The 27597-nt window shown below is 37.3% G+C and overlaps 1 protein-coding gene across 2 annotated transcripts in view; it reads right to left on the bottom strand.

Moving 5' to 3' along the window:
- Nucleotides 1-3479: 3479 nt before the first annotated feature.
- Fbxo8 (F-box protein 8) overlaps nucleotides 3480-27597 on the bottom strand; it is a 41385-nt gene continuing 17267 nt past the window's right edge. The window contains exons 1-5 of one of the 2 annotated variants that reach the window (XM_040742268.1): nucleotides 27451-27578; nucleotides 23948-24065; nucleotides 8390-8508; nucleotides 5939-6135; nucleotides 3480-4502 (exon numbers count right to left, since the gene is read on the bottom strand). In XM_040742268.1, the coding sequence (XP_040598202.1) occupies nucleotides 4315-4502; nucleotides 5939-6135; nucleotides 8390-8493 (489 nt within the window). In that variant the 5' untranslated portion in view covers nucleotides 8494-8508; nucleotides 23948-24065; nucleotides 27451-27578 and the 3' untranslated portion in view covers nucleotides 3480-4314. Of the gene's footprint in view, nucleotides 4503-5938; nucleotides 6136-8389; nucleotides 8509-23947; nucleotides 24066-27450; nucleotides 27579-27597 lie in introns of those variants that run through there. The other variant, XM_005075150.4, reaches the window with a different exon arrangement.

A 27597-nucleotide genomic window follows, 5' to 3' on the forward strand; every position in this document is an offset into this window, starting at 1 on the left:
GGTGGCCTCGATGATTAATTAGGTCCATTAAGGAGAAACTTTGGGAACTACACATGGGTGATTGTCACTACACTATGACAATCTGAGTGGTCCTCGAGAGGAAGACTCTGAACATCACCTGCCAATCCCCTGGGTTGTAAAAACAGAAAACCATTTGAGAGAGCCTAGATAACTGAGAACCTCCGGGGTACATGCTAGAGCTAGGATGCATGGAGAAGTGATTTCCTAGTTTCAGGCAGAATGGCACACAGAAACTACATCACCTGTGCTCCAAATGGTCCAGAGTATGTCTTGAGCTGGCAATTAACTTGGGGTCAGTATTGAAATTAATGTTGGCAAGAGTTATGGGAACACTTATGCCAAGGTACTAGAAATTTGTTATGGCCAGGCAAGGTGTAGCAGGGAGTTTCCCTGAATGAAGCATGAAGCTGAAATCTGTCAGCAACTTGCAATGAGACTTCAGGAAACTGGAAATGTCAGAAAAAGTGATGTCTTCCGAGGACAGCTGAAGGGACTGGGCGTGTAGCTGGTCTAAGAAGGAGGTCATGTGTACTGCAGGTGGCAGAACTGGGGAGTAAGATTATACAAGTCTGTTGGAGCCTAAATGATGCCATCATTGAGCTCCAGATCCCAGACAAATGAGTAGAGTTTGTTGTTTTTTCCCATGGGGTTTTGACCTCGCTTTGTTCCAGTCTTTCCTTGCTTTGTCACCACCCCTCTTTTGGAATGGGGTTCCATATGGCACTGCATATTTGAAACATGTAACACTTTGTGGTTTGCCATTTATTTTACAGAAGCTCATCATTACATAGGTTGCTTTAAATTGAGATAAGACTGATGTTTGAACGTTTGAATCCTTTTTGCATTGAGATGGCCATAATTTTATGGGGTCAAAAGGGGTGTTAATAGTTTGTGGAATGTTCCCACCTGACTCGTGTGCTGGAATACATGGTCCCCAGATGATGGTGCTGTTTTGAAAGGCTGTGGAACTTTTAAGGAACGATGCTAACAGACAGCAATGAGTTCTTGGGAACAGATTTTATGTTATAGTCTAGCCTTGCCTCTGCAGAGATTTGCTTTCTGATCTGCAGAGACGTAAAGAGGGCATGCTGTATGTCCCACCGTCTCTGAAAGCTCTCACCACATTGGACCACGCTGGTCCCAGTTATCATTCCTTCCTTGCAATGCTAAACTATCATCCCTAAACCATAAACCAAAAATAAATCATTCCCCCAAAAGGGGAGGGACATATAGGGGAAAGATGTTAAAGTAGAACTGCATATTCAGCAAAAACTTTTTCAAAAAGCAAAGTGTTTTCAAATAAAAGTATGAGCCCTGGACTGGAGATATGGCTCAGAGGTTAAGAGCACTGGCTGCTTTTCCAAAGGTCATGAGTTCAATTCCCAGCAACCACATGGTGACTCACAACCATCTACAATGAGATCTGGTGCCCTCTTCTGGTATGCAGGCAGAATACCATATAATAAATAAACAAACAACTAAACAAACAAATAGATCTTTAAGGAAAAAGTGTGAGTTCCACAAAAAACAACTAGCTAACAGTCACATCATATACACAGTGGAACTGTTGTACACACATGCAGGCCCCATGTTTTTGCCATTTCAGTCTCTGGGAGGCCATGTGAGGTAAGGTAGGCTTAGTTGATTAAATGGGCTATGTTCTCCTGGTATCCTCAACCGCTTTGGCTCTGAAGGGAGGGACCTGATGGAAATCTCATATTAAGACTTTCTCTCTCTCTGCATAATGTCTGGTTGTGTGTTTCTGAACTTGCTTCCCACTGATGCTGAAGGAAGCCTCTCTGATGACCCAGTTGTGTTTGGGTCTACCCTAGGTCTCTGGGCTATCCAGTCTCCAGTTCCTGGACACCCAGGCAGTGTAGAGCATGGGCTCCCTCTCTGACTCTTTTGTCTGCTCCTGAGACTCTTTTCCTCCTCTTGGGTTACCTTTTCCAGCCCCTATATGAGGGCTTTTGCCTTGACTTACTGTATCTTGTTTTGTCCTGTTTGGCTGATATCTTTTGGAGGCCTGCTCTTTTCTGAAGAGGTAAGGAGGCAGTGGATTTAGGGGAAACAGGAGGTGAGAGACAGCTGAGGACTGGAGGAAGGGGAAACTGGTTAGGATGCATTATATGAGAGAAGAATCTATTTCCAATAAAATAAGGCAACAAAAACACATCAAATAAAACTATGACAATTAATTGACCCCAACTACAATAGATGTTCTCATTTTGAGAAAAAAAAGTACTGTAAAAAAACAGTTTGGATCTTCACAAAATAATAAGACTATTTAAATTTATATTATCAGTAAACACAAAAGAGCATTTGTCTTACCTCATTTTAAGTGAAGATGCTTGTTAAAAATAAAAGACTGAATTTTATTACAACACAAAGATTGTGGGTAGAGAATCTGTCACACAAAGAGGTATAATACTAATTATAGCTAAGAAACTTCATATAACTGACATAGCAATTTGATTTATACATGGTCAGCATTTATAGAGTCACACAATACTTTCACATTCCTTCAATGCAAATTTTACCTCAAAGTGAAAAAAGGTTAAAAATGTAGACCTCTAGTCAGTGACATATAAATTTGAGTGTTTAGCAACAAAGAATATATATTTTTGAAGCAAATCTTGATATGTTTAAAATCATTAAGTTGATGGATGGTGGGATGGATAAATACATGATGTGGTAAACAGAGTGAACCTGTAATTATAGAGTCTGGGTGGGATGTGCAGGCTTTCTCTGCAAAATGCTTCAGTTCTCTGTTTGAATATTTCTGTAAGAAAATTATATTGAAACAAAGGAGGCAGAGTGTGAAAATCAAAAATAAAATAATAGGGAAATAAGGCTTAAAAAGATAGTCAATTTGGCCGGGTGTTGGTGGCGCACGCCTTTAATCCCAGCACTCGGGAGGCAGAGGCAGGCGGATCTCTGTGAGTTCGAGGCCAGCCTGGTCTACAAGAGCTAGTTCCAGGACAGCCTCCAAAGCCACAGAGAAACCCTGTCTCGAAAAACCAAAAAAAAAAAAAAAAAAAAAAAAGATAGTCAATTTGAGCGCCGGGTGGTGGTGGCGCATGCCTTTAATCCCAGCACTTGGGAGGCATAGGCAGGCGGATCTCTGTGAGTTCGAGGCCAGGCTGGACCGACAGCCTCAAAAATAATACAGAGAAACCCTGTCTCGTAAAACCAAAAAGAAAAAAAAAAGATAGTCAATTTGATAAAAGAGAGCAGTAGAAAGGAAGGAAGGTATCAGATGGTAAGAGAGACATCTATAAGAGAGGGAGGTAGACAGAGAGACAGAGGCCAATGCATCATTCAAGAAAACAAAAATCCAGTTTTCCCTCTTATTACACACGCATGTGCCACCTGTGAATGCAGAATTCTGTAGCCTAGCATAGTACACAACACATGGAAAGCCCTTGAAACATATTTGAAGAGTCAAGAGTGTATAATGTGATTCACAGCATAATATCCTTTATTAATTAACTTTGAAGATAGATCGAGAGTAGGAAAATAGTTAAGACCAAGTATTTCAGCAAAAAGGAAGTAAAAACTTCCCCAAGTTCTAATGAAGGGTGACTTTTAAATTCTGACACTTTTTATATTCTAAACATTTAAAGGATGCATCGAAACTTTATTAACCCAGAAGTTTTAAAAATGAATCAAATGATATGTGTTATACAAATAAGGCCAGTTTTGCATAGTATATAAAATAGTAACAAATCAACACCCTTTTCAAAGTTCAAAGAAATGGGAAGCTGGTATTGGTTTCCAGGGCCAGATCCGACTTTGACAAAGCCAACAATACACTTAGATCAGGGTCAAATAAATTTCCAAACTCAGTTCAAGAGAAAAGGAAAATCTTTAGTTAAAATCTTTACAATAAAATAATTATGATTATACATCTCTTTAGTTAAATATGCATACATTACATGGTACTTTTTAAAGAATGGAAATGGATAGTTTTCAGACAAATCTAATACACAAACACTCCATCTTATAGAGTACATGTCAGTTTAACATTCTCTAACAGCTGTGTTATACAGTGGCTGTTTTGTGCAAACATGATGAGCAAAATTAAGAAAAGTTCATAAAAATTAGTTAGTTAGTTCTGAAATTTCTAGGCTAGAAAACAGTGAAACCAAAAGAGGCTGTGTATTCAAGCTGACTGCATACAGGGGTGCAGGGGCTGGAGAGACCAGCATTGATGCAACCCCATTTCTGCCAAGTCCTTTCCTGGATAGCTTTAGTCTGGAGGAAAAAGTTGAAGTCCCAGCAGTTGTGCTTTTATGCAGCCACGTGGCCAATAAGGTAGATGTTGTCATAAAGGTGCCCTACAAAATCTTCACTAATGTTCTGAGCAGCGCGGCGGGTGTTTCGAATAAATTCTCTTTTTGACATTTTATTCTTCACATGAGGACTAGTGAGGTCGATGGAAAGTAGAATCAAAGAGTAGCACAGGACATAGACAGCATCTGGGAGGGAGGGAAAGGAAACATCAATCATTAGCTTGCTCAAAATATCCACTGGTGCTAAGGAGACGAAAGTTCATATCACAGAAGACCACAAAGGGCAGCCAACCCACCCTGGTAGTCTAGGCTTATCTTCCAGGTTAGTCTTCAAAAGTTCTGTTCTGGGAAACTACCTAAGCCCAGGCAAACTGAGGTAACTCATCCAGTCCAATTAATAATGAAATGGGCACTCTCTCTACTTCAAAGGAACTTCAGGATGCTTTAGGAATTTATTGTAAAAACACATTCCAGACTTAACATTTCTGAATTTGCTTTATTTTCATTTTCAAATGGGACATTTACATTCAACTATAATTAAACTAAATTCCACCACCAACTTATCATCTTCCCTGTTAAAAAAATCAATATATGTTTACAAAGAATGCTTTTTACAAAACCTAATTTAATTTGAAAGCATTTTTATGGACATGAAATGTATTATCTTGGCACTAAAAATAGAATGTAAAGAATTTTTAAGATTGTTAAATTACTATTTCCAGTTGAGAGATGTACTTTAAAGGTGGGTGGAATCTGCACATGAACTTCGAAAATCAATTTTTAGGGAAAGCACAGGCAGGAGAGTAATTTCTTTTTTTCACATATCACAGGACAATACTTGATGCTTAATATCACAATAGGAACAACTGTGAGGATATTCCCAGTACTATACTGTTTATATTTTAGAATCTTGTAGTCTTAAGAAAGCTATGTTAAACATATCTTATGAAACATGTTTAGCACATTTCATATGACAGCCATGTTTTGTTTTGCAATCATTGTTCAATGAGCACATTTTTAAATACAAAGATACAAGTAAATCTATAAAAGTACACATATGAGACTTGAGAACTAGCCCACGTATATATGTACATACATAGTGAACATTAGTTGCATTAAAATAAAGTTTAGAGGCTGGGCGGTGGTGGCGCACACCTTTAATCCCAGCACTCGGGAGCAGAGGCAGGCGGATCTCTGTGAGTTCGAGACCAGCCTGGTCTACAAGAGCTACTTCCAGGACAGCCTCCAAAGTCACAGAGAAACCCTGTCTTGAAAAAACAAAAAAACAACAAAAAAAAAGTTTAGTGGAAAAATATTGTTATCTATTGTACAGTTTATTAAATGCTTCAAAAAATTTACATTGGCTGATAAAAATAACAGGTAAGAATAACTTGAAGGAGTTCACATAGTTATTCTAACTTTCTTTATAAAGCTATGTGCTTGCTATGTGCCATCACTGTGGCAACAGGTAAACAAATATTTACAATTTGTGGAAGTGCTTTCCTCAAAGTTAAAAAAAGGCCTCCTGTTATGATTATTTTTTCCTGCAGGTGGTAGGAGTTGGGAAAATAATGTAAAACGCAAGTCTGCACACACATGTGTACATACACAGATATCCTTACCAGGACTAAGGCCAAGTTCTCGCATTAGGTCAGGATTACAAGCACAGAACCTATGTGAGAACTTCGTTATGAGAGTTTCAAGGTACTCCCCACGTTCTTCGGGAGCATGAATGTGACGAAAGAATTCTCTCAATGCATTTGGCAAGAATTGATTCCTAAAATTATGCAAGGTTACAAGGTCATCCAAGACATCTCTCCTACAGAATGAGAAAAAAAGGTGCAGCTGTAGTTAATATTTCTAAAACAAGTGAAAAATCATAATTTTCCATTTTGTATAAAAGTACTTCATTATTGATTACCATACCAGTCAGTCCTATAAAGTACATATTACCCTTACCCTTTAAAGTCATTAAATATGATTATTTACAAAGTTAAACTGTTTTGAATTCCTTCATGAATAGGCTAAAACAAGATGAAGTGAAGTACATAACTCTTCTTATAATATGAAACGGAAGTATTGAGAGTGCTGCTCAGCTGGTGTGGCGTGGTACGGTGGCACTCATGAGGCTGAGGCAGGAGGATCATGAGCTCAAGGCCAGTCTGGGCTACACACAGACACACAGGCTCCCCATCAGAGAAGCAAAGAAAAGCTGCTTCTTTCCAAGGGCCTTTTGATCTAAGTCCAAACAGCAGTAGAGTCCATGCCCTTTAAGTCAGAAAGAATCTTCCTGTATTATACCAAGACACATTTTCTAAGGTAAGAGATATTTACGTAGTCTCCAAAATCACACACATAGACTACGCACTGCTTTATAATCTGCTCTTCTTTCCTGATACACAATTTATTGTGCACAGTTTTGTCTTTAGAAATATTCACTTCATTCTTTTTAGTGGCTGCTCACCATCCCAACATATGGGTGTAATATATTTTTTTTTTTTGGTTTTATGAGACAGGGTTTCTCTGTATTGTTTTGGAGGCTGTCGGTCCAACCTAGCCTTGAACTCACAGAGATCCGCCTGCCTCTGCCTCCCGAGTGCTGGGATTAAAGGCGTGCACCACCACTGCCTGGCTGGGTGTAATAATTCTATGGAAATATATTTAAGTGTTTATAATTATGTAAACATTGTATATTACATAAACATATGTATATATGTTATATATTTTAACCTACAGCATTACATATATTGTGACTCTTTGTAACAACATTCTTCAACTGTTACCAAACTCAAACTTGATTATATGATCATAGCTTTCATTTTGACCAATTGCTCATGGCAGGGTTATGCAAATACAGCCAGCAGGCAAACTCTGGCCCACTCCTTGTATTTGTAAACAGGTTTAATGGAATAGGGCCATAGTGCTTTGTTTAGTTGGCCTGTGTCTACTTGCACAACACAAATGGCAAAGTTATAAGCAAATACAACAAAGAGCACAAGGTCAGCAAAGCTAAATATTTACAGAAAGATCTACAGAAGAAGCACCAGTCTCTAGGATCCCTAGCATTTACAGACAAAGTAGTTAAGAGTAACACCTTTCAGAGGAGACTTCTTTCAATGACTAGCATGCTGATATAAATGCTCTCTCAATATTGTTATGTCTGCAATTAATAAGGGAACAAGTGAATAACTACCAGAGGACAATGCCATATGGTCCATCATCTCTACTTGTGTGGCTGAAATATTCAACTATTAAATGTCATCATTTTAGACCTTTTTTAAATGTATGGGTGTTTAGTCTGCAGGTCTGTCTGTGCACCGTGTGCATATGGTGCCCACTGAGGTCAGAAGAGGACAAAGGACCTGGAACTGGAGTTATAAATGGTTGTGAGCCATCATGTGCGTGCTGGGAATCTTCCTAGGATCCTCTGCAGGAGGAACAAGTGCTCTTAACTGTGAGGCATCTCTTCAGCTTCACCTTTTCAGAATTTTTAAATGTGTGCATAATTACCTGTGCAAACATTACATAACTATATGCATACCCTTAGAGTCTCTAGGTTTTGAAGTTTACAACTTGTCTTTACAATATATTTTTAAATGGGCAATTTCAGGACTTAAAAGTTCTGGTTCTCTAAACACTGAGTTCATGGCTACCTATGAAGAAAAGAGAGGACTGCAAATTTCACAAGATGCTTCATTTTATTTTGCAATCCCAGGGATGCCCTAGGGCTCTCTATGATTTTATCTATTCATGCTCCTGAGATAGCATCTCACGCTGTGGTACTGGCTGACCACATATGTGAGATCCTTCTGCTTCAGCTTTTGAGTGCTGTTATTATACCTGTTTACAAGCATTATATCAGGCCATATGTGGTCATTTGTCACCTTCATAATGGCAAGTTTTTATTAGCATGAGAAAGAAAAGGTCAAATCAATTGTAAGGTATAGTAATCTTTTTTATGTTTTTTACTGAATTTTGCAACTAGATTATTCTATGTACTATGGCTTTTAAAGTAAAAGTTAACAAAAACATTACTCAACTCATTTCTGATGAAAACTTAACTTTTGCTTTACCTTTCATCAAGGTAGATTCTCAGTTTTTTCCAATTTAGTGTTCTTGTACAGAAGATAAATTTTGCTATTTCCTTTGGCGAATCATCTAGGATACCCTTGGACATAAAGTAGCTCACTCCCTAAGGCAGAAAGACAAGTCTACATAAGCAAATTCAGCCTTGATTTATTAATTTTAGTAACGAGGCAATTGCAGAACCATAGCCATAGGTTCTTTCTAGCATTACTACAATGTTTATAGCTTTAACATGCAAAGTACAAACCGAGCCTGCGCTAAACCCGTATGAATAGCTGAAAATATGCATGCAATGTAAAGTAGGAAATTCAAAGTTAAGGTTCATGACAGTTAAAAATAAGCATAAAAATATGGACTAATTTAGGAGGGGATGCGGACAAGTCATGACATAGACTATAAAATGAGCTTTCCAACAGATACTTCCCTTTCCTAAGAGAAAGCATGATTTTTTTAAAGCTCAGATATATACTGTGGTATACATTTTAATGAAATAACCTTTTGAGACAAAAACAAAAACAAAACACTATTAGAGTCTCCAAATGAAACACTAACAACTTTATTCTGGAAATAAAGAGAAGCACATTATTTAAGTTACAGGGAAGAAGGCTGAACTCCAGGTTGACTCATGGTTTTACTACTTTGGCTTTCAGCATCACTCAATTTTATAAGCATCTAGTTGAAATACCACTGAGAGAAAGCATATAAGACAAAAAATTTCAGGTGTACTTGACAGATTTTTATCTTTGAATTTCCTTTCCTCTGCATGCAGAGTTGTTCAGAGAAGCATTACCCTCACATTTGTATCTACCTTTCACTTAAAAATCAACAACAACAAAAACGTCAACAACAAAAAAACCCACATTTTGAAAGCAATGTTCTCTTACATGTATGAAGGCCACATTCAAATAAATGTCAGGTTCATTTGAATGTGCAGTCATTGAAATAAAAGGCAGCTGTGTTTATTTCAACTTGTAGTTCTCCAGATGCATGTATTCCCATGAATCCATGTGTCTGGATACTAGTATAATGTGTGCAGCTAATTGGCAGAGAAAATGACATATAATGTACATGCAACATACTGTTTTCACACATAAATTCCTTCAGCATCTCTTCACTCAGAAATATTGCACACATTAGAATTTTAAAGTTGGAATAATTTTTATGAAAGACTCAAAGATAAAAAACTTTCTCATTAAAATTTTGTATTAAGTTTTTTAAAAAGCAATTTGGTACCATGAGGTAATGCTTTTGAAAGGTAATAATTATCTACAGATTGCAATTCAGCGGTAAAGCTTTTTATGTAAAGCTGATTTACGAGCCACCAGAATCTTAACAGCAACATTACCAAGTTTTCTTGTGTACTGTAATCCTATAAAAGCAAAGCTAAGGCAGCAACTATAAAATGCACACGAAGAAGAGCAGACCATGACCGTGTGAAGCTTTCCTGTCAGTTTAAGCATGCTGCACTGACTCCTTGGAAGCAAAGGCTACATAATATACTAAGATAAGCTAGGAAGCTTTCTTTTGGAGTGAGGCTGCTTTCGCGGTGCTTGAGGGGGTGGGACCTACACAAATTTTAATGCTTGTTCCATCCCTTCCTCCGTTAGTCTGAATGATTGAGAGTTGACTGTATGTTTAATTGACCCACCTAGAAAAAAGTGAGTCATGTTTGTTTGCCAAACGATAGAACTATTTGAGAATTATTCTGGTGTTGAATTTTAATTGAAATGATTTAAAGGAAAAGGAATGTTTATTATGTATCAAAATACTTTATTCATATCAAAATTACCAATTAGAAGACATAAATTAATTCTAGTATCCCTGTTATAATTATACAAAATAATTTTATGCTTCTCTAGATACAGTATGGTGCCATTTCAAAATCATTTGATGCTACTTAGTTACACAGTAACCTTGATATTTGGTTCATTAACTATCATAAAATATATTTAATAATAATACACAGTTGGTCACTTCCTTTTTATAGAACACAAATTTTGAATACTTACATATCTAATCTAACTTACGTTCTCTAAAATAATTGAATGCAAAGAAATAAGCACACATGTGGTTTTAAACACAATCCTGAAAACTGGGGAAATGACCTGAAATAAGCCAACTTTGTAGTTTTTATGAGGAAAGGAGACAGGTGCCAGTTTGAGCCTAAGCCTCCTCTCTGGAGCAGGCAGGTCAGCCCAGGTAGGCATAGGAGGTGTAGCCAGCAAGCAGAGGATCAGTTCAAAGTAGCAGCAAGTAAGAAAGAGCAGGCTTACAACGATAGAGCGGCTGCTCAGTCTGTCATTTGCTTGATTCTTCCTTTTTCCTTTCCCAAAATATACTTGAGTTTCATATTTACTTATTTAATCCCATTGTTTATTTAAAGTTTAATTTCTAATGCAAATTCTATTCTGTTCAACTTTTAGAATCACATCTTGTGATCAGGGTGTAGTTGCTAGTTTTCACTTGTGGAGAATTCTAAAAGTGTATTTTTAGGTAAATGCAATAGACCACAACAGTGTCCCATCTTGTAGTGAGCTTCCCTAAGGAATAAAGAGAAGTTCAGAAGTTGAACTTTTGGCCAAAGCAGATGTTCCTTAAAAATATTTCTAAAGAAATGTTACTGTGGGGGTATATGAAATTTGTATACAAAAACAGACATTATGCCTAATTTCTTCAGAAAAAGACAAATTCATAATGTTTATACTAAAAGCTTCTTTCTTTCTTTCTTTCTTCTTTTTTGTGGGGGCTGGGGGAAGGTTTGGGACAGGGTTTCTCTGGGTAGCCCTGGCTGTCCTGGAGCTCCCTTTGTAGAATAGGCTGTCCTTGATCTCAGAGATCCACCTGCTTTTGCCTCCTAGGTGCTGAGATTACAGGTACACACCACCACTACCTGGATTATAAACTTATTAATATTTGCTTCATAAAATTTTTCTCAAGGATTTACCCCTAAAGGAGGCTCTAAAGGCCATTAATGGGTGCAGACACCTTGATTCACTAAATGAGCCATCTAATCAACCCCAAAGATTTTGAGACTTTTAAGAAAATTTATGCTTGAGAGGATGTGGAGAAAGGGGAACACTCCTCTACTGCTAGAGGGAGTGCCAACTCATACAGCCACTTTGGAAATCAATTTGGAGATTCCTCAGGAAAATGGGAATCAGTCTACCACAAGACCCAGCAATTCTACTCTTAGGCATATACCCAAAAGATGCACATTCATACAACAAGGACATCTGTTCCACTATGTTCATAGCAGAATTATTTGTAATAGCCAGAACCTGGAAGCAACCTAGATGACCCTCAACTGAAGATAGAGAAAATGTGGTACATTTACACAATGGAATACTATTCAGCAGAAAAAAAGATGGAATCTTGAAATTTGCAGGCAAATGGACGGTACTAGAAGAAACTATCAAGTGAGATAACCCAGCCACAAAAGGACAAACATGGTATGTACTCTCTCATATATGGATTTTAGACAAGGATCAGGGGAGTGTCAGCCTACAATTCCACTGCCAGAGAGTCTGGGAAACAGAAAACTTTCAACCAATGACTGATGGAAGCAGAGGCAGATACCCACAGCCAAACACTGAACTGAACTCCTAGAACCCAGTGACAGAGAGGGAGGACTGATGCGCAAAGGGGTCAAGACTGGACTGCTTTAACATACAGAACAGTTGACCTGAACAAGGAGGAGCTCTTGAACCCCAGATTGATGCCTGGCAGGCCAGCATGGTACTGATCCAGACTCCCTGAATGCGGGTGCCAGTGAGGAGGCCTAGGCAATCTATGGGGCCTTGGGTAGTAGATCAGTATTTATCCCTGGCATATAAATGGGCTTTGGATGCCCATCTCACAATGAGGGATGCTCTCTCAGCCTGGACTCTTGGGGGAAGGTCTAGGCCCTGCCCTGAACAAAATGACAGATTCTGGATATCCCCCATGGAGGGCCTCACCTTCCCTGGGGAATGGAGTAGGGTTTGGGTAGGGGGCTGGGGATTTCGTGCAGGGTGAGGGAGGAGGCAGGGTGAGGGAGCTGGAATTGATATGTGAAGCAAGCTTGTTTCTAATTTAAGTAAAAAAAATCTAAAAAAAAAAGAAAAGAGAATATCCATTTAAACTTTGTAGTTAAGATGTATGAATACTCAGAGGCTAGTTTATACAACAGATTTATGTACATGCATATTTACGTGTCTCTGTGTACACATCAATCTTAAAAGCTTTACATAGGTGTGGTATGCAGGATTAGAAACTGAGTAGTGTAGACAAAGTATTTTACCCAAAGAAGAGACAGATAAATAACTAAAATACACCCACAAGACAAATTAGTGGTACACAATGGTTGAATAAAACTTAAATCAACATGTGAAATAAGCATCTTATCAGTTCAATTCGAGAAATAATTACTGGGAGCTACAACACTTGGATGAGATTTGAAGAAGTGGAAAGGTCTCAATAGCTTTGAACGAGGGAAACATTGAAGACCATCTCAGCTTATATTGTATCATGAGTGCAAAAGTAACATAATATATAAGGTTGGGCTGATTTCAGGAAAGAGGGAAGTATTAAGTATTTGAGAGAAAGTCTCAACTTGAATTATAACATTGTTTAATTTTCTAGCAAGATTTGTATGCTCTAGTCACATATATGAGAAAACCTCTGAAGGCTACATCACAAAGTGAGGCAATGGTCTACAGCTTGAATTTGCAATGTAGCAGTCCTTTCTTATTGTGGTTCTGTTTTCTGACTGACCTGCGATTTAGCCAACCTTGTTAAAAAATGTGTGTGTGTGTGTGTGTGTGTGTGTGTGTGTGTGTGTGTGTGTATGGATTCCAGAAATATTTCCTAAAACTTCTTAAGTTTTAAATTAATCATCATATTGGAGTGTGAGGTCACAAGCTTCCCAGCCCCACCTCATCTGATTTGTGTCCTTGTTGTAAATGACAGAAATTCCACTCAGGTTATGGGATCTGTTGTCCTGGTGTTACAGTACTTGTGTTCAACTGACATGTACTTTACTTTAAAAGTCCCCTTGCTAGCAAAGGGAACTCATAAGGTGATGCCTTTAAAAAAAAGGTGGAATTCCATAGGTCACATTGAAGAAAGTACATGCTTTTCATTATAACAGATTGTTATGAGTTTTCTATTAATTAACTCACTGATGAGTTAAGGTTTATCATAGTTACATATACATAGAAAAAACAAGGTATACACAGATAGTTTCACTATTATCCACACACAGGAAGTTTTAGGAAATCTAACAATGTGTAACCTGTGGAGATGACTATAATATAAAAAATAAATTATGTAGTTGGCTACCACAGATATCCAAGTTTGGGCATGTAGAAAAACAGTAGAACTAGGAAGTAATAGATTAAAACACCAAATTTTAAAACTCTTTATATCACACAAATAAAATTAAGTGATGAACGTACTTGATAAATATGCTGGACACTAGCCCAACACATAATGAAAAGTGAATGATAACCAATTTTTCTGGCTTGATAAAGAGGGAAATAATTATGAAAAGTAACAGCAAAACAAGAGATGGGCTGGAGATGTGGCTCAATTGGTTTCAAGAGCACTTGTCTAGAATAAATACAGGGCCACATAAAAACAAACAAACAAGCAAAAATTAGGAGTGGCAGTACATATTTATAATCTTGGAATTCAGGAAGTGGAGACAGAAAGATTAGGAATTCAAGGAGTTTGAGGCCAATATGGAGTAGTGAGACTCTGCCTCAAAACAAATGAGGGTGTTTGGACCTAGTGAGGCTCAGTGCTACAGTACTTGTTCAATGTATTCCAAGTTGAGAGGGGGCAAAAGGGAGAGAATGAGGGTAGGCAAAGGACAAGGGACACACACTAGAGGGCGGGGGTTGAAATAATGATGGATTAACTACAAAGATTTAAGAGGCAATTAACTACTAACAAGATAGAGTGGAAATAAATGAGGTGATAAAAATATATGTAACAATAATAATGAAAAAAAAGGAGCCCGGAATTTGAGAGGGAGTGGGAGGCATAGGAGGGGTAAGGGGTATTGATGAAACTATATTTTAATTAAATTAAAACATTAAATTAAAGGACAAGGCTGGAGAGACAGCACAGCCTTTAAGAAGTCTAGCTGCTCTTCCAGAGGTCTGGGGTTGGACTCCCAACATCCACATTGGTGGGTTACAACTCTCTAACTTCAGAAACAGGATACTTGGTGGGCTCTTCTGGCCTCTCAGCACATGTGATGCACAGACATACATGCAGGCAAAACACAAACAAAATAAATAAAAATTAAAAGGACACAATGTTTGGAGGAAATAGAGGAAGATGTGGGGAAGTTAGAGGAGGGGGGATGTGATGCATGGTATGCCATGGTATGCATATGTAAAATCCTCAAAGAATTACTAAAATTACATTAAAAATAAAACTCATAAACATGGTCTCCCTGGTAGGAGTTTAAAACAAAATGAGTGGATAAAGATTAAAGACTTTGAACAAGAAATATCAGAGATAAGGAAGATGGCAGAAGACTGTCTCAGAATCTAAGTGACTGAGATTTTTAAAAAGGATGCATACAGATCCTACAATCCCAGTACCAAAGAGACTGAGGCAGGAGTTTAGGCTAGTTTAGGCTGTGCATCACCCCAAGCTCTATTATAGAGCTGTAGTCCTGAAAACAGCTTGGTATTGGCACAAAAATAGACAGGTAGACCAATGGAATCAAATTGAACACCCTGAGATTAATCCACAAACCCATGAACAGCTGATTTTCAACAAAGAAGCTAAAATTATACAATGAAAAAAGATAGTATTTTCAACAAATGGTGCTGGCATAATTGGATATTGGCATGTAGAAAACTGCAGATAGATCCATGTCTATCGCCATGCACAAAACTTAAGTCCAAATGGATCAAAGACCTCAACATAAATCCAGCCACACTGAACCTCTTAGAAGAGAAAGTGGGAGGTACCCTTGAACGAATTGGTACAGCAGACCTGAACATAACTCCCATAGAACAGACACTAAGATTGACAATTAATAAATGGGACCTCCTGAAACTGAGAAGCTTCTATAAGGCAAAGGTCACAGTCAGCAAGACAAAAAGGCAACCCAAGATTGATAAAAGATATTCACTGACAGAGGGCTGATCTCCAAAATTTACAAAGAGCTCAAGAAGCTACTCTCCAAAAAAACCGACGGACCCAATTAAATAGTGGGGGACTGAAAGAAATAGAGAATTCTCAATAGAGGAGTCTAAAATGGACGAGAAACATCTAAGTAAGCACTCAACATCCTTAGACATTTGGGAAATGCAACCCTGAGATATTATTTTACTCCTGTCAGAATGGCTAAAATAAAAAACACCAATGACAGCTTATTAGAGAGGATGTGGAGAAAAGGGAACACTCGTCCATTTCTGATGGGAGTGCAAACTTGTACAACCACTTTGGAAATCAGTATGGAGATTCCTCAGGAAAATGGGAATCAGTCTACCATAAGACCCAGCAATTCCACTCTTAGGCATATACCCAAAAGATGCACATTCATACAACAAGGATGTCTGTTCTACTATGTTCATAGCAGCATTATTTGTAATATCTAGATCCTGGAAGCAACCTAGATGCCCCACAACTGAAGAGTGGATAGAGAAAATATGGTACATTTACACAATGGAGTACTACTCAGCAGAAAAAAAAACAATGGAATCTTGAAATTTACAGGCAAATGGACAGCACTAGAAGAAACCATCCTGAGTGAGGTAATCCAGTCACAAAAAGACAAACATGGTATGTACTCACTCATATATGGATTTTAGACATGGATCAGGGGAGTGTCAACCTACAATCCCAGGGCCAGTGAGTCTGGGAAACAGGGAGGTTCCCAAGAGATATGCATTATACCCTAGAGAAGTGGGATGAGGCAAGATCTCCTGAGCAGATTGGGAACATGGGGGGGGGAGGGAACAAGGAAAAAGAGAGAGGGATAAGAGGAGGGGAGAAGAAGACATGGGGCAGCATGAGGGTTGAGTTGGGGTAACAATAGAGGAGAGCAGGATGAGAGATACCATAATAGATGGAGTCATTATAGATTTGAGAAGAGAGCGGACACTAGTGAGATTTCCAGAGATCTACAAGGATAATACCAACTTGAAAACTAAGCAATAGTGGAGAGACTACATTAATAGCCCCTACCTGATGATAAGGTTGATGCCTACCTTATATGACATCCTAGAACCTTCACCCAGTGACTGCTGGAAGCAGAGACAGATACTCAACAGCCAAACACAGAACTGACCCCCTGGAACCCAGTGACAGAGATGGAGGAGTGATGAGCAAAGGGGTCAAGACCGTGCTGGTGAAAACCACAAAGACAGCTGACTGGACAATGGGGAGCTTTTGAACCCCCGACGGATGGCTGAGAGGCCAGCAGGGGACTGATCCAGACTCCATGAATGTAGTGTCAGTGAGGAGGCCTCAGAAATCTCTGGGACCTTGGGTAGTAGATTAGTGTTCACCATGGCATACAAATGAACTTTGGGAGCCCATTCCACATGGAGGGATGATCTCTCAGCCTGGACACATGGGGAAGGGCCTCGGTCCTGTCCTGGATGAAATGAAAGACTCTGGAGACCCCCCCAAGGAGGACCTCACCCTCCCTGGGGAATGATGTGGGGATTGGGCTGGGAGGTGAGGGTGGTGGGTGGAGAGGGGGAGACAAGGGAGGAGGGGTGGGAGAGGGAGCTGGGATTGACATTTGAAGTATGCATGTTTCTAATTTAAATAAAACATTTTTAAAAATCCAAAAAAACCCACACACACAAAAAAGTAAAAACAAGCCAATATTGGTTGATTATTTTGAAGGCTTTAATAATACTTAAATTTTAGCAAAAAAATTTGTTTATCACACAAATTAGTTCCATCTAGATTTCTAATTTTCCTTTCATGAGAACTGACACATAATTTTTCTCTTATTTTAATCATGGTGAAATGGAAAATGTGAATGAGCTACAATATTTATAGCCAGAATAATGTAAAGCTTAACAGGTACAATTTCCTTTGAAAGTTACACTTTCCAAACAGTAACAGTTGAGAGTGCCTGCAGACAGCCCTGAACAGGCCACACTCAAGTCTCAGAACATACACAATGATCAGGGAGACTGCTCTGCTATCTGACAGCAGTTTCTTTCCTACAGCACTGCAGAAACACAAGGTAAACATGAAATCCACTGGCCTAGCTCAGCCTAGCACTTGTTATCCTTACCTAATCTTAATTAAAAATATAAAAAAACAAACCTTGCATAATTAGGAATGACCTATCTGAGGGTATCTTTTACAAATGAAATCACTCTACTTGCAGTGAAACAAAGGCATAAGACATTCTGATGTGAAATTTAAGGCTGTTCATCTAGTTAATTCATCTTGTTATATACACTAAGTTTTGCAAGATTTTCTCTCTTCTGTCAGTGTGTACAGCCCACTCAATGCCTGGTGACCTTCAGTAGTTCAGAAATGATACATGGCAACCAAAATGGGCCATCTCACAAGGCAGCACTGTAGCGTATTTCCCCATGCCTTTTCAGAGGTGTTACAGACACTGGGAATGATTCTGAAAAACGGATCTTTTGTACAAAGTTACTCCTGTCTCTGTTACCAACAATCTTTTCCTCACAAAGAGTGACCAGGGACAAGAACCCTCTGAAGAAAGAGTTTTTTCCCTTAATAGTGGTAAGCTTTCCTATTACTGCTGTACCCAAAATGAAGTTATTTATTGGAAGGTTCTATCCTGCATAGAACTAAGAAAGGGTGTACCAAGAACGGGAGCTGCCACCTCTTCTTTCTAAGAGCAGAGGCCCCACATTGTCCATACTGTGGAGAAGTGACAGTTGTGGATGGTGGCAGTACCCTATGACTAATCCCCTTACTGTGGTAACTGAAGCAAATCTTATCCTAACACCACATTTTGTCCAGAGGGTGGAAAAACCAGCTTATTTTGGCTTAAGTGTGGGATTCAGGAGAAACCACTTTATGTATAGTACTTAAATTGGCAGGATCTTGGCTTCCAAGGACTTTGTGGTGTATAAAAATGAAGGATGCCAAGAAATGGCTGAGTATTGACCATATGTACCTGAAATTCCTTGTGGCTAGAACATGTCAACAGGAAGTCTCATGTAAAAGGTAGGTAAATGAAAATTCAAAGAGAAATGCAGGGAAATGCAGGGTAGATACAAGACAGATTTTTCTGCCTGTTTTTCAAAAGAAAGAAAACAATGACATTAGGCAAATAGCATGAACCTTGTTATTTAAGTTTTAAATAACTGTGATCCTTATTAATTAGTTTGAATAGCTTGAAACAGAAATGAGGCACATCTGTGAGTTACTAAAGGGCCTCTTAATAGTCTGTGACTAAGGTGCATCATTAAAATGACTGAGTGATATGATGGTTCTTCTCAAATCAGAAACTACTATCAACAATTAAATGTAGAGTCATCACTGTAATTGTTTCTGAAACAGCTGCTCTTAGCTGAGGTAAAACTCTAAGAAAACTCCATTCTATTTTCACCTGACTCTAGGCTGAGAAAATTAGCTAAGGTGTGATTACTAATATCCCAAACTAAGGAGAAAATGATGTTTGCACATGACTCTTAGCTGATTTAAACTTCTTGCTTTATAAAAGTCATATACAAATATTGCATTTGCCACATGTATACATACATTCAACTCTGAAAACAAAGTCATAGTTTCAAGATGATCCCAAGACATTTGAATGTCCTTAGACACATGGATATTTGAAATATATTTAGGAGCTCTGAAGCAGCTTTGGAAATAATCATCAAAACATGTTCCTGTGTATACATGTCATACACTAAAGGCAAAAAACTCTCACCAGAGTCTGAGTATCTTGATCTGACTGATGCACACTCTATGAAGAACCACTTTATAGGCTGTGAAGAGTTATTTACTAGCATCTAAAGGTTTGAGAAGAACTTGAAGGCCCAGAGAAGCATCTGCTCTTCAAATCATAAGTTACTGAAGCTGCATCTGGGGAACACAAAACTAGACATAGCTGGTGAGCAGTTAGAGGCACTAATCATTTAATTTGCTTTATTTTATTTAATCATCACAATGCCACTAGTATTCTAACTACCTATTCTATGGAGGAGGAAACAGTACAGAGGTTATTTACTTCAAATCAAAGTAACATGACTCCTACGAGATATAGATGCTTAGTATGACCCTCCCTCAGGATACATGGAAATGCCACACATTTGCTTCTTAGAGGCTAGAGCTCTGGCCCAAATCAGTAGCCACAGCAGATCACTGTACAGGAATGACCATGGCCTAGAATGGTTCACCCTTAGGATTCTGATTCTAAAGAAGGCATTCCTAAAAAGTTTATGGTGAGAGAAGAAAACATTAAATAATCTAATGATTACTATACACTGTGGAATATTTATTAAAAATAAAGTTAATGTTATACTGATGCTAGTCACATACTTTGAAATCCATGATTAAGCTGCTGGAAGCTTATAGTTGGAGACATCCAAAAGCAGAGGGGAAGATGTCATTTATGTTTCCAAAACAGCAGCCATGTTGTTAGGCATCAATTGCTAAAGACAGGCAAGAAAGACAACTATCTTACATATTAACTCTGGAAAGTGATCATGTATCTGAAACTATGGTTATATCAAGCAAGAAAACCTAGCAGAGAAAGTATGCTAAAAGAAATGATGGAAAAGATATTTTTGAAAGGTACTTATAATATCTAATGTGACATTATAAGATTTTTAAGTATATTTATCTAAATTGATAACAAAAGCCAATTTCAAATGAAGAAAATGTCTTGTTCATATGTACTGTCCACCACCACACTGTCTACTAATTTCACTTAGTGTTAGATTCTTTAGTATACTTCTTATGCTTTTAGTTAACAAGACTAAACTATATAAACACTTCTGGGACAATAGAGAAATAGAAAGGATTGCATCGTTGGTTTAAGACAGTAATTCAGAGACTCTGCTAGGATGCAGAAGCAGGAAAATGAGGGACTCAGACTTTGGGTAAGCACTCCTAACACACCTTTAATGAGAAACTACTTACAAAGGTTCTTTAGTTCTGGTGTCTGCTGGGTCAGAGGCCTTAAACTGCAAGGAGGAATACCGGCATCAGAAGCACAATTTGAACAGGTAGGACACTATCTTGCCATTTTAATCCTCCTACCACTGGGTGAAAAGAGGGCTATTGTTGCACAGAAAAGGCAAAGGAGGGCAGAGGTATACCTGAGGTGGATTGTAGCTTCTAACATGACAGTACAAAATCAGTTTAAAAATATGTATAAGTTGACCAATTATATAATCTATGGCTTTGACTCCTCAGTAGACAGACCACATCTGCCAGCTAAATAACAGGCTACATTCATGGCCTTTAGGGTTGAAAACTGATTATTCTTAGATGATCATATTGATTCTTTCCTTGGCTCTCTTGGCATCCATGTGATGTGGTTCTAATAGATGCACTCACTGATTCTGACATGCATGTAATTACAAGACCACCTTCAGCCATTTTCCAGTTGTGAGGACTCTTAGCAACACATTAAGACTAGAATATTGGGAAGAAGGATTGAGTCTAAGATACCATCTGTAAGGCTAATAACTTTTTAAATCAAATGTAGCCCTTCAAATGACTGCAATTAAGTTCCCTATTCCTTTAGCTCAAAGAGTCTGTATTTATTGTTATCATAATTATTACCCAAACCTATAGGAGTTTGCTAGGTAAACCTGAGTGGAAATGATTTTAAAACATTGCTAATTAGCTAGGCAATTGATTTTGCTTTATATTTGCTTGTGAGAATTTAATTGGAGTAAAAGGAGCTGGTTGACAATTAAAGAAAAATCCTGCACTCAAATACAGCTCAACTAGCATTTCCTGGTCAAGCTAACACTTTTAATCTGCTAGTGTGTTATAACACGTCAAGTCATGCAAGCTGTGCTATGGCAATGGTGGCAGAAAACTTGTGGGAGTATCCAATCAATGTCTGGTTCGATTCCAGACATATGGCCTACACTTCCTGCATGGCCTGGAACTGGAGACTGAATAGCTCAAAGACTTAGGGTAGAACCAATGTTTGCTTGATGTTTTTGTGGGATTCCTAAGAGTGGAAGTGGGTATGCCTCTTTGTCTTTTGCCTGCTCTTGGGACGCTTTTCCTCCTACTTGGTTGCCTTGTCCAACCTCACTACGAGGGCTTTTGTCTTGTCTTATTGTATCTTGTTTTGTCCTGTTTGGCTTTTGTCTCTTGGAAGCCTGCTCTTTTCTGAAGAGGAAACAGAGAGGGAATGAATCTGGGTGAGAGGGGACCTGGGGAAAAGATGGGTGGAGTGGAGGGAGGGCAAACTGTGGTTGGAATGTAATGTATTAGAGAAGAATCTATTTTAGATAGATAGGTAGGTAGGTATAGATAGATAGATAGATAGATAGATAGATAGATAGATAGATAGATAGGTATAGATAGATAGATGGATAGTTAGGTAGGTATAGATAGATAGATAGATAGATAGATAGATAGATAGATAGATAAAATAAGTGATGTTAGGAGATATGGCAGCCCTTCCAGTCAAAGGTCAACAGACTCTCAAAGATGAGATCACTTTATAATTAAGGAACATCCCCCTCAAGATACTTTAAAGCAAAAAAAAAAAAGTATACATTAAGGTACTGTCAACTTAAGCACTCTGTTCCCTGAAGCCAAAACATTCTACTGGATAAACACTACAGGCAGCAGTTCATAGAATGAGGCACTGACTGAGACATACACTGCCAGGTGGCAACAGTTGCAGTTTATATACTAGCCAAGAGCTACAAATTCAAGCTTGTCTCTAGCTGTAAAAGATTACTGCTCAAGGTGCAGTATGTCTTTCTTCCTTATTTTCAAACTTCTACAACATAGTTACTACTGAGACTATTTTCTGTAGAAAGATTAGTAAAATTTTCTAGCTCTGTGGATCTATGATTATAATCTCAATAGGTAGTGCATTTTTCCAGAATGAGAAAACACCTATATGATCTGTAAGTCTTCAATGGAAATACTGGAGATACTCAGATTTTATGGAGCTCATACAGAGAAAGAAATATCAAAGACTTATTTACAAATAGTTGATAAGTATCAAATTACTTTACAGGGACATTTGTATCAGTCTACAGTAATATTGAATATTACTTTAGAGGTTTATTTTCTAAAGTAACATTTTCCTTAACAAATTAGATAATAACTACAATACAAAACATGAAAATTACCACAGTCTGTCAAGTCACAATGAAACTGTTGTTTTTAAATAGGAATTACTATCAGACAATGGAAAAGAAAACAAATAATTACAGGTATACAGATTCCATTATAAAGACTGTAGGTTGAATTTTAAAACAAGTAATTATAAATCAACAGTTTTAGCAGAGAGGTCACATTAGGCAACTGTAAATAAATAGAATGACATCTCAACTACTCTTGTATTTATAAATGTATTTCTAAGTGTGTCCCTTGGAATGTTCTTTTAACAAAACCAAATATTATTGTATCAAATAAACTTGGATAATGATAGGCACTACATTTATCTGTTGAGTATTCACAATGTGCAGCATACTTTACAAAGTTATATCATTCATAAACAAGCCAACTAACCAGAAATCTACCCTATTCAAATTTACTAGACTGGAGAACACCTTCCTTACTATGCAATTGAGAATGTTCATCTATATGTTCTGATGAAACCATTTGGTGCTATCTATCCTTAGGGGTGAAAGTGTAATATTCAACACTGTTACTATGCTATGAAGTAGATAATAGCTATTTTATGCTATCTATAAAAGGCTGTAACAGTAAAGTGAGCCTTTTAAAAAGTCCTCTTAACAATTTTACTATAATGGGAGAACTTATACCTTTCCTAGTTTAATAGCAAAAAGAATATGTTGTTTTAACAATAAAGTATACACATATATTTATTCATTTCCATTTAAAGTACATCAAACAAAATATTTTTTATAATAGATTTTATTTATTCCAGATCTATTTAGTAAAATGCATAGAAGTGTATGCATTTGGGTATTTCTGTATAAATATAGGAGAAATACGCTTATATAGTTGAAGCATACTTTAAAAAAATCTGACTGCATGGTATTACAAAGACTATTTAATCATACAGAAATGAAAACACTCCTATATCACTATGTTTACTACCAGTTTTAAGACTCTAAACTTATTGATAACTATGTCCAGAAAATGTTCTACGAAAAGATAAATCCTAAGAAATACTGGAAGGTAACTAGAATTACTTTATCACAACACTCCCAGCAGAATAGAATTGGCACACTGAACTTATACATGCAGGGAAAGAACAACTTAATGTAAACAGATAGTACTCAGCACATTCCTTTACTAGAATGTGGTCATTGTCACCATTGCCACCAGTACACAAGCTCATGCACAAGATCACGACATTACATACAGCGGAGATCACAGCGTCATGCAGATAACAACAGCGTGCTAGATAATCGTACCACAATTGTGCAGATGTTCTCCCCCACCCCATGAGCCACTGCCAGCAGTTGCTATGGAGTTTGGTTACCCATATCCGTGACATGAACGGTGTCCTTTGGAGGATCTTGCTCCCTGTGGCTGTAAGTATTCTTATTTTTATATTTTAATGATGTTTGCTATGAAAAATCTTAAGTACAAAACTAAAATTCATGGAAAAGTACACTTTTTTATATAATACTCAACAATTATATCACATTATCGCAAGCAGTTATGAAAAACACCACTTATTATCAACAATAATTTATTGTTCACTTAGATGAACCCAGACAAATATGTCTGATGACAGTGCTCCAGTGAGTGGGGGAAAAATAAATCTCCAAAAAGTATTCTGATTCTAGCATTCAGAAATCTGTGCAAGACCCATTCCCATGATCTGGCTAATTATACTCATATTGCCGAGTTCTACATGAGAGTATCTTTCTGTTAACTTTCTTTTATGTGACTTTGATTCTATAGACATTACTTTGTAACAAAATGATTTTGTATTTATAATGAAAACTAGAATATAGTCATCAAAATGTTTTCCCCTGTTTTTTTTTTTTGAACACACTAAATGGCTTTCAGTATTTCAATGCCTTTTTGGGGAGTGGCCTATTTATACCAAAGTGTATCCTGGTAAACATAGAATTTTATTTTTCTATAGGTAATACCTACTAAAGTACTTATATTCACAAAAGCATAGACTAGAGTCCAGAACCACAGACACTCCAAGTAGCTCAACTCTGTGCCTCTTGGCAGCGATACTCTGCCCTTTCAGAACGGTGAATAAATTTATTCAAGAACACACTAGCTATTTTAAATCCGGCCCGTGAGTGAAAAATGAAATACAGTCAACTCTCAATAACAATGGAAGCTAGGATGGAAAAGTAAGCTGACAATCTAAAAATCTTGTTTTCTTGTTTTGATAATTTCAATTCCCTTGCTTAGCAAATATTTGAATCAAAAATTTAAAATCCTCATCACATTAAAAAAGGACTTGGATATGACTTTTATTTTTTATTTTTTTGCCTTCCCTCAAAACATTCTAGGAGTTACTAACAAGAACTCTATGTTATAATGTATACAGCTGCAAATATAGAAACATACTTTTCTATTTTTTTCAATTTAGACATTTAAAACTATCTAGCCAATATCCTGATGTGTGAGGCCACAATTTTTTTCTTTCTTTTCATAGAAAGCATGACTTCATAATCATTTTTAAAACCGCAAGACATTTAGCAGGAAACACCTACTTACCGAAGTCAGAACCTGCAATGACAGCCCACTTTTCTCATTTTGTACAACTTCTACTTCCCACGTTATACATTTGCATGCCACATGAACTCAAGATGACACTGTGCTTCAGCATCATCAGCACAGTTCGTGACAGACCAGCGAGAGTTCATAAACTAAGTACCATAAAGATGGGGGCTTACAAAAGCTGTCTCTCCTGATTCTTACCCATTCTGGAGCAAACACTACCCTAGTTGCCCTCAGCTCTTCTCCAGCAATCACCACACAATTGGGCAAGTAGACCAAGCAAAACATAAGAAAGCTCACCATATGAGCTGTTTTAATCAGCAACCAGTAAAAGCCCAAGTGTAATGAAAACATGAAAGGCTCTGAAACTACTCCAGTCTCTGAGTAACTATAGTGAAATCTCCATACAACGCACATTTGCCACAGTGCAAGACCTGAAAGGTGACATGTTCACACTGTTATCTGTTTACACAGAAGATGTTGTGAAAAGTAACTGTATTCTATGATGAAAGACACTGGAAAATTACCAAAAAGGGATAAGTGATACACTCTAATTTATGATAACTCCTTATTGTTCCTTAGAGTTTAAAAGTAGATTTTTACATTATAATGGCCCTAAATGTAGAGTTGAAACATTAGCCTTTAATAAGTTATTCCATTTTCAATAAGAATATCATGAGTAATTTTAGGCGTGGGGCATGGTGGCACTCACGAAGCTGAAGCAGGAGGATCATAAGTTCAAGGCCAGCTTGAGCTACATAGTAAATTCAAGACAAGCCACTGTCTCAAAAAGCCCATTATAATTTCACCTACTTTTTTTTTTTAAACACTGGTTAAAAAAGAAAGAGAATGGGTATTTGGATGTCAATATTATAGCAGGTTTATAACATATAATTTGTTTCATTGGTAAGGATAAGACTAGGTTATTTCATTCAGTTATAAGAGCAATATTTAGATTTAAGCTAAAAATTAGAAATAGAGGAACACTTTTCTACTTACAGCAAAATTAAAATTATTTTAGAAACTACTAGGCTATATGACTTAAATAAGCCTCTCCCCCAGTTCTTAAAAAATATTATTTATGTATTTTATGTGTATGAGTGCTCTACTAGCATGCATGCCTGTATGGCAGAAAAAGGCATGAAATCCCATTATAGATAGTTGTGAGCCACTGCGTGGTTTCTGGGACTTGAACACAAGACCTCTGGAAGAGCAGCCAATGCTATTCTTAACTGTTAAGCCATCTCTTTAGATCCCAATTTAAAAAATTCTTGGTAACTTTATGACAGGTGAAAAGCACCTTGAAATAATATTAAATTACATAATTCTAGTTAATGTTTCCACAGAAAATAATGCACCAGAAGTAGTAACTTCCAAGGTCATTTCATTTCCATTTGGATTTGGAGGCATTTCCAGGAGATGTGTAAGCATTTCTGAAACTCTTAATTTTTCCAAAGTACATTAAAATAAGAATAGGAAAACGTGAGGGATAATTTTCTTTTCACATTTTGATCATTCTTACATATTATGAAAAAAGGAAACATCATTTTTTAAACAGAATCAAGGAGCTTTTAGGTAACATGAAATTATCTTTTAATTAAAACTTATGACTATATTTGTGCACATGGATGTATTTGTTCGACGATACAAGTATGCAAGTTAGAAAGCAACTTTGTAGGGTCTGTTTTCTCCTTTCCCTCACATAAGTTCTAGGCATTGGATTCAGGCTGCCAGACTTGCATGGCTCGTTCCTTAACCTGCTGAGTCACTTTGTCAGCTAAAGTCATCAAACTCACCATCTTGATACAGTACATTAGAATGATGTTTTCTGTGATCATCTCTAATGAAAGTGCATCAGTACTAAACAGAGCAAATGGTAATGCAAAAGATAATGCTGCAGATATAAATTTGATGAACATATTATATGTATGCTCTCATTAACAAAATTTTATACTTCCTGGTAATATGTATCTCAGCCCAGTAGAGTACTGTACACCTCTCAAGAATGTTGCCAGACAATGTTAGCAGGTAGATATATTAGAATATGATCAAAGAAGGCAAGTAAAACTGATTATGCCATCTAACAGTAACCAAAAACTTGGTTTTACAGAGATTGGAAAGGCATGTTCAATTACTTTTAATTTTACCTGCAAGTTTATATAAAACATTAGAATATTAATATCATAAAGTTGACCTGAAGCAAATAACCCTGTTTCCTACTTACCTCCTCTGGGTTGGCATTAAAGGTCAGACTTCCTTCATCTAGCTGCATATACAGTTTTCTAAAAGAAAATCCTAAAGGTGGGTTCTTATTGTATATAGAACAGTGACCCCAAGTGGATTTACACAACCTATAAGAGAAAATAAGACC

Source organism: Mesocricetus auratus, unplaced genomic scaffold (assembly GCF_017639785.1).
Source record: "Mesocricetus auratus isolate SY011 unplaced genomic scaffold, BCM_Maur_2.0 Super-Scaffold_6731, whole genome shotgun sequence".
NCBI classification, from domain to species: domain Eukaryota; kingdom Metazoa; phylum Chordata; class Mammalia; order Rodentia; family Cricetidae; genus Mesocricetus; species Mesocricetus auratus.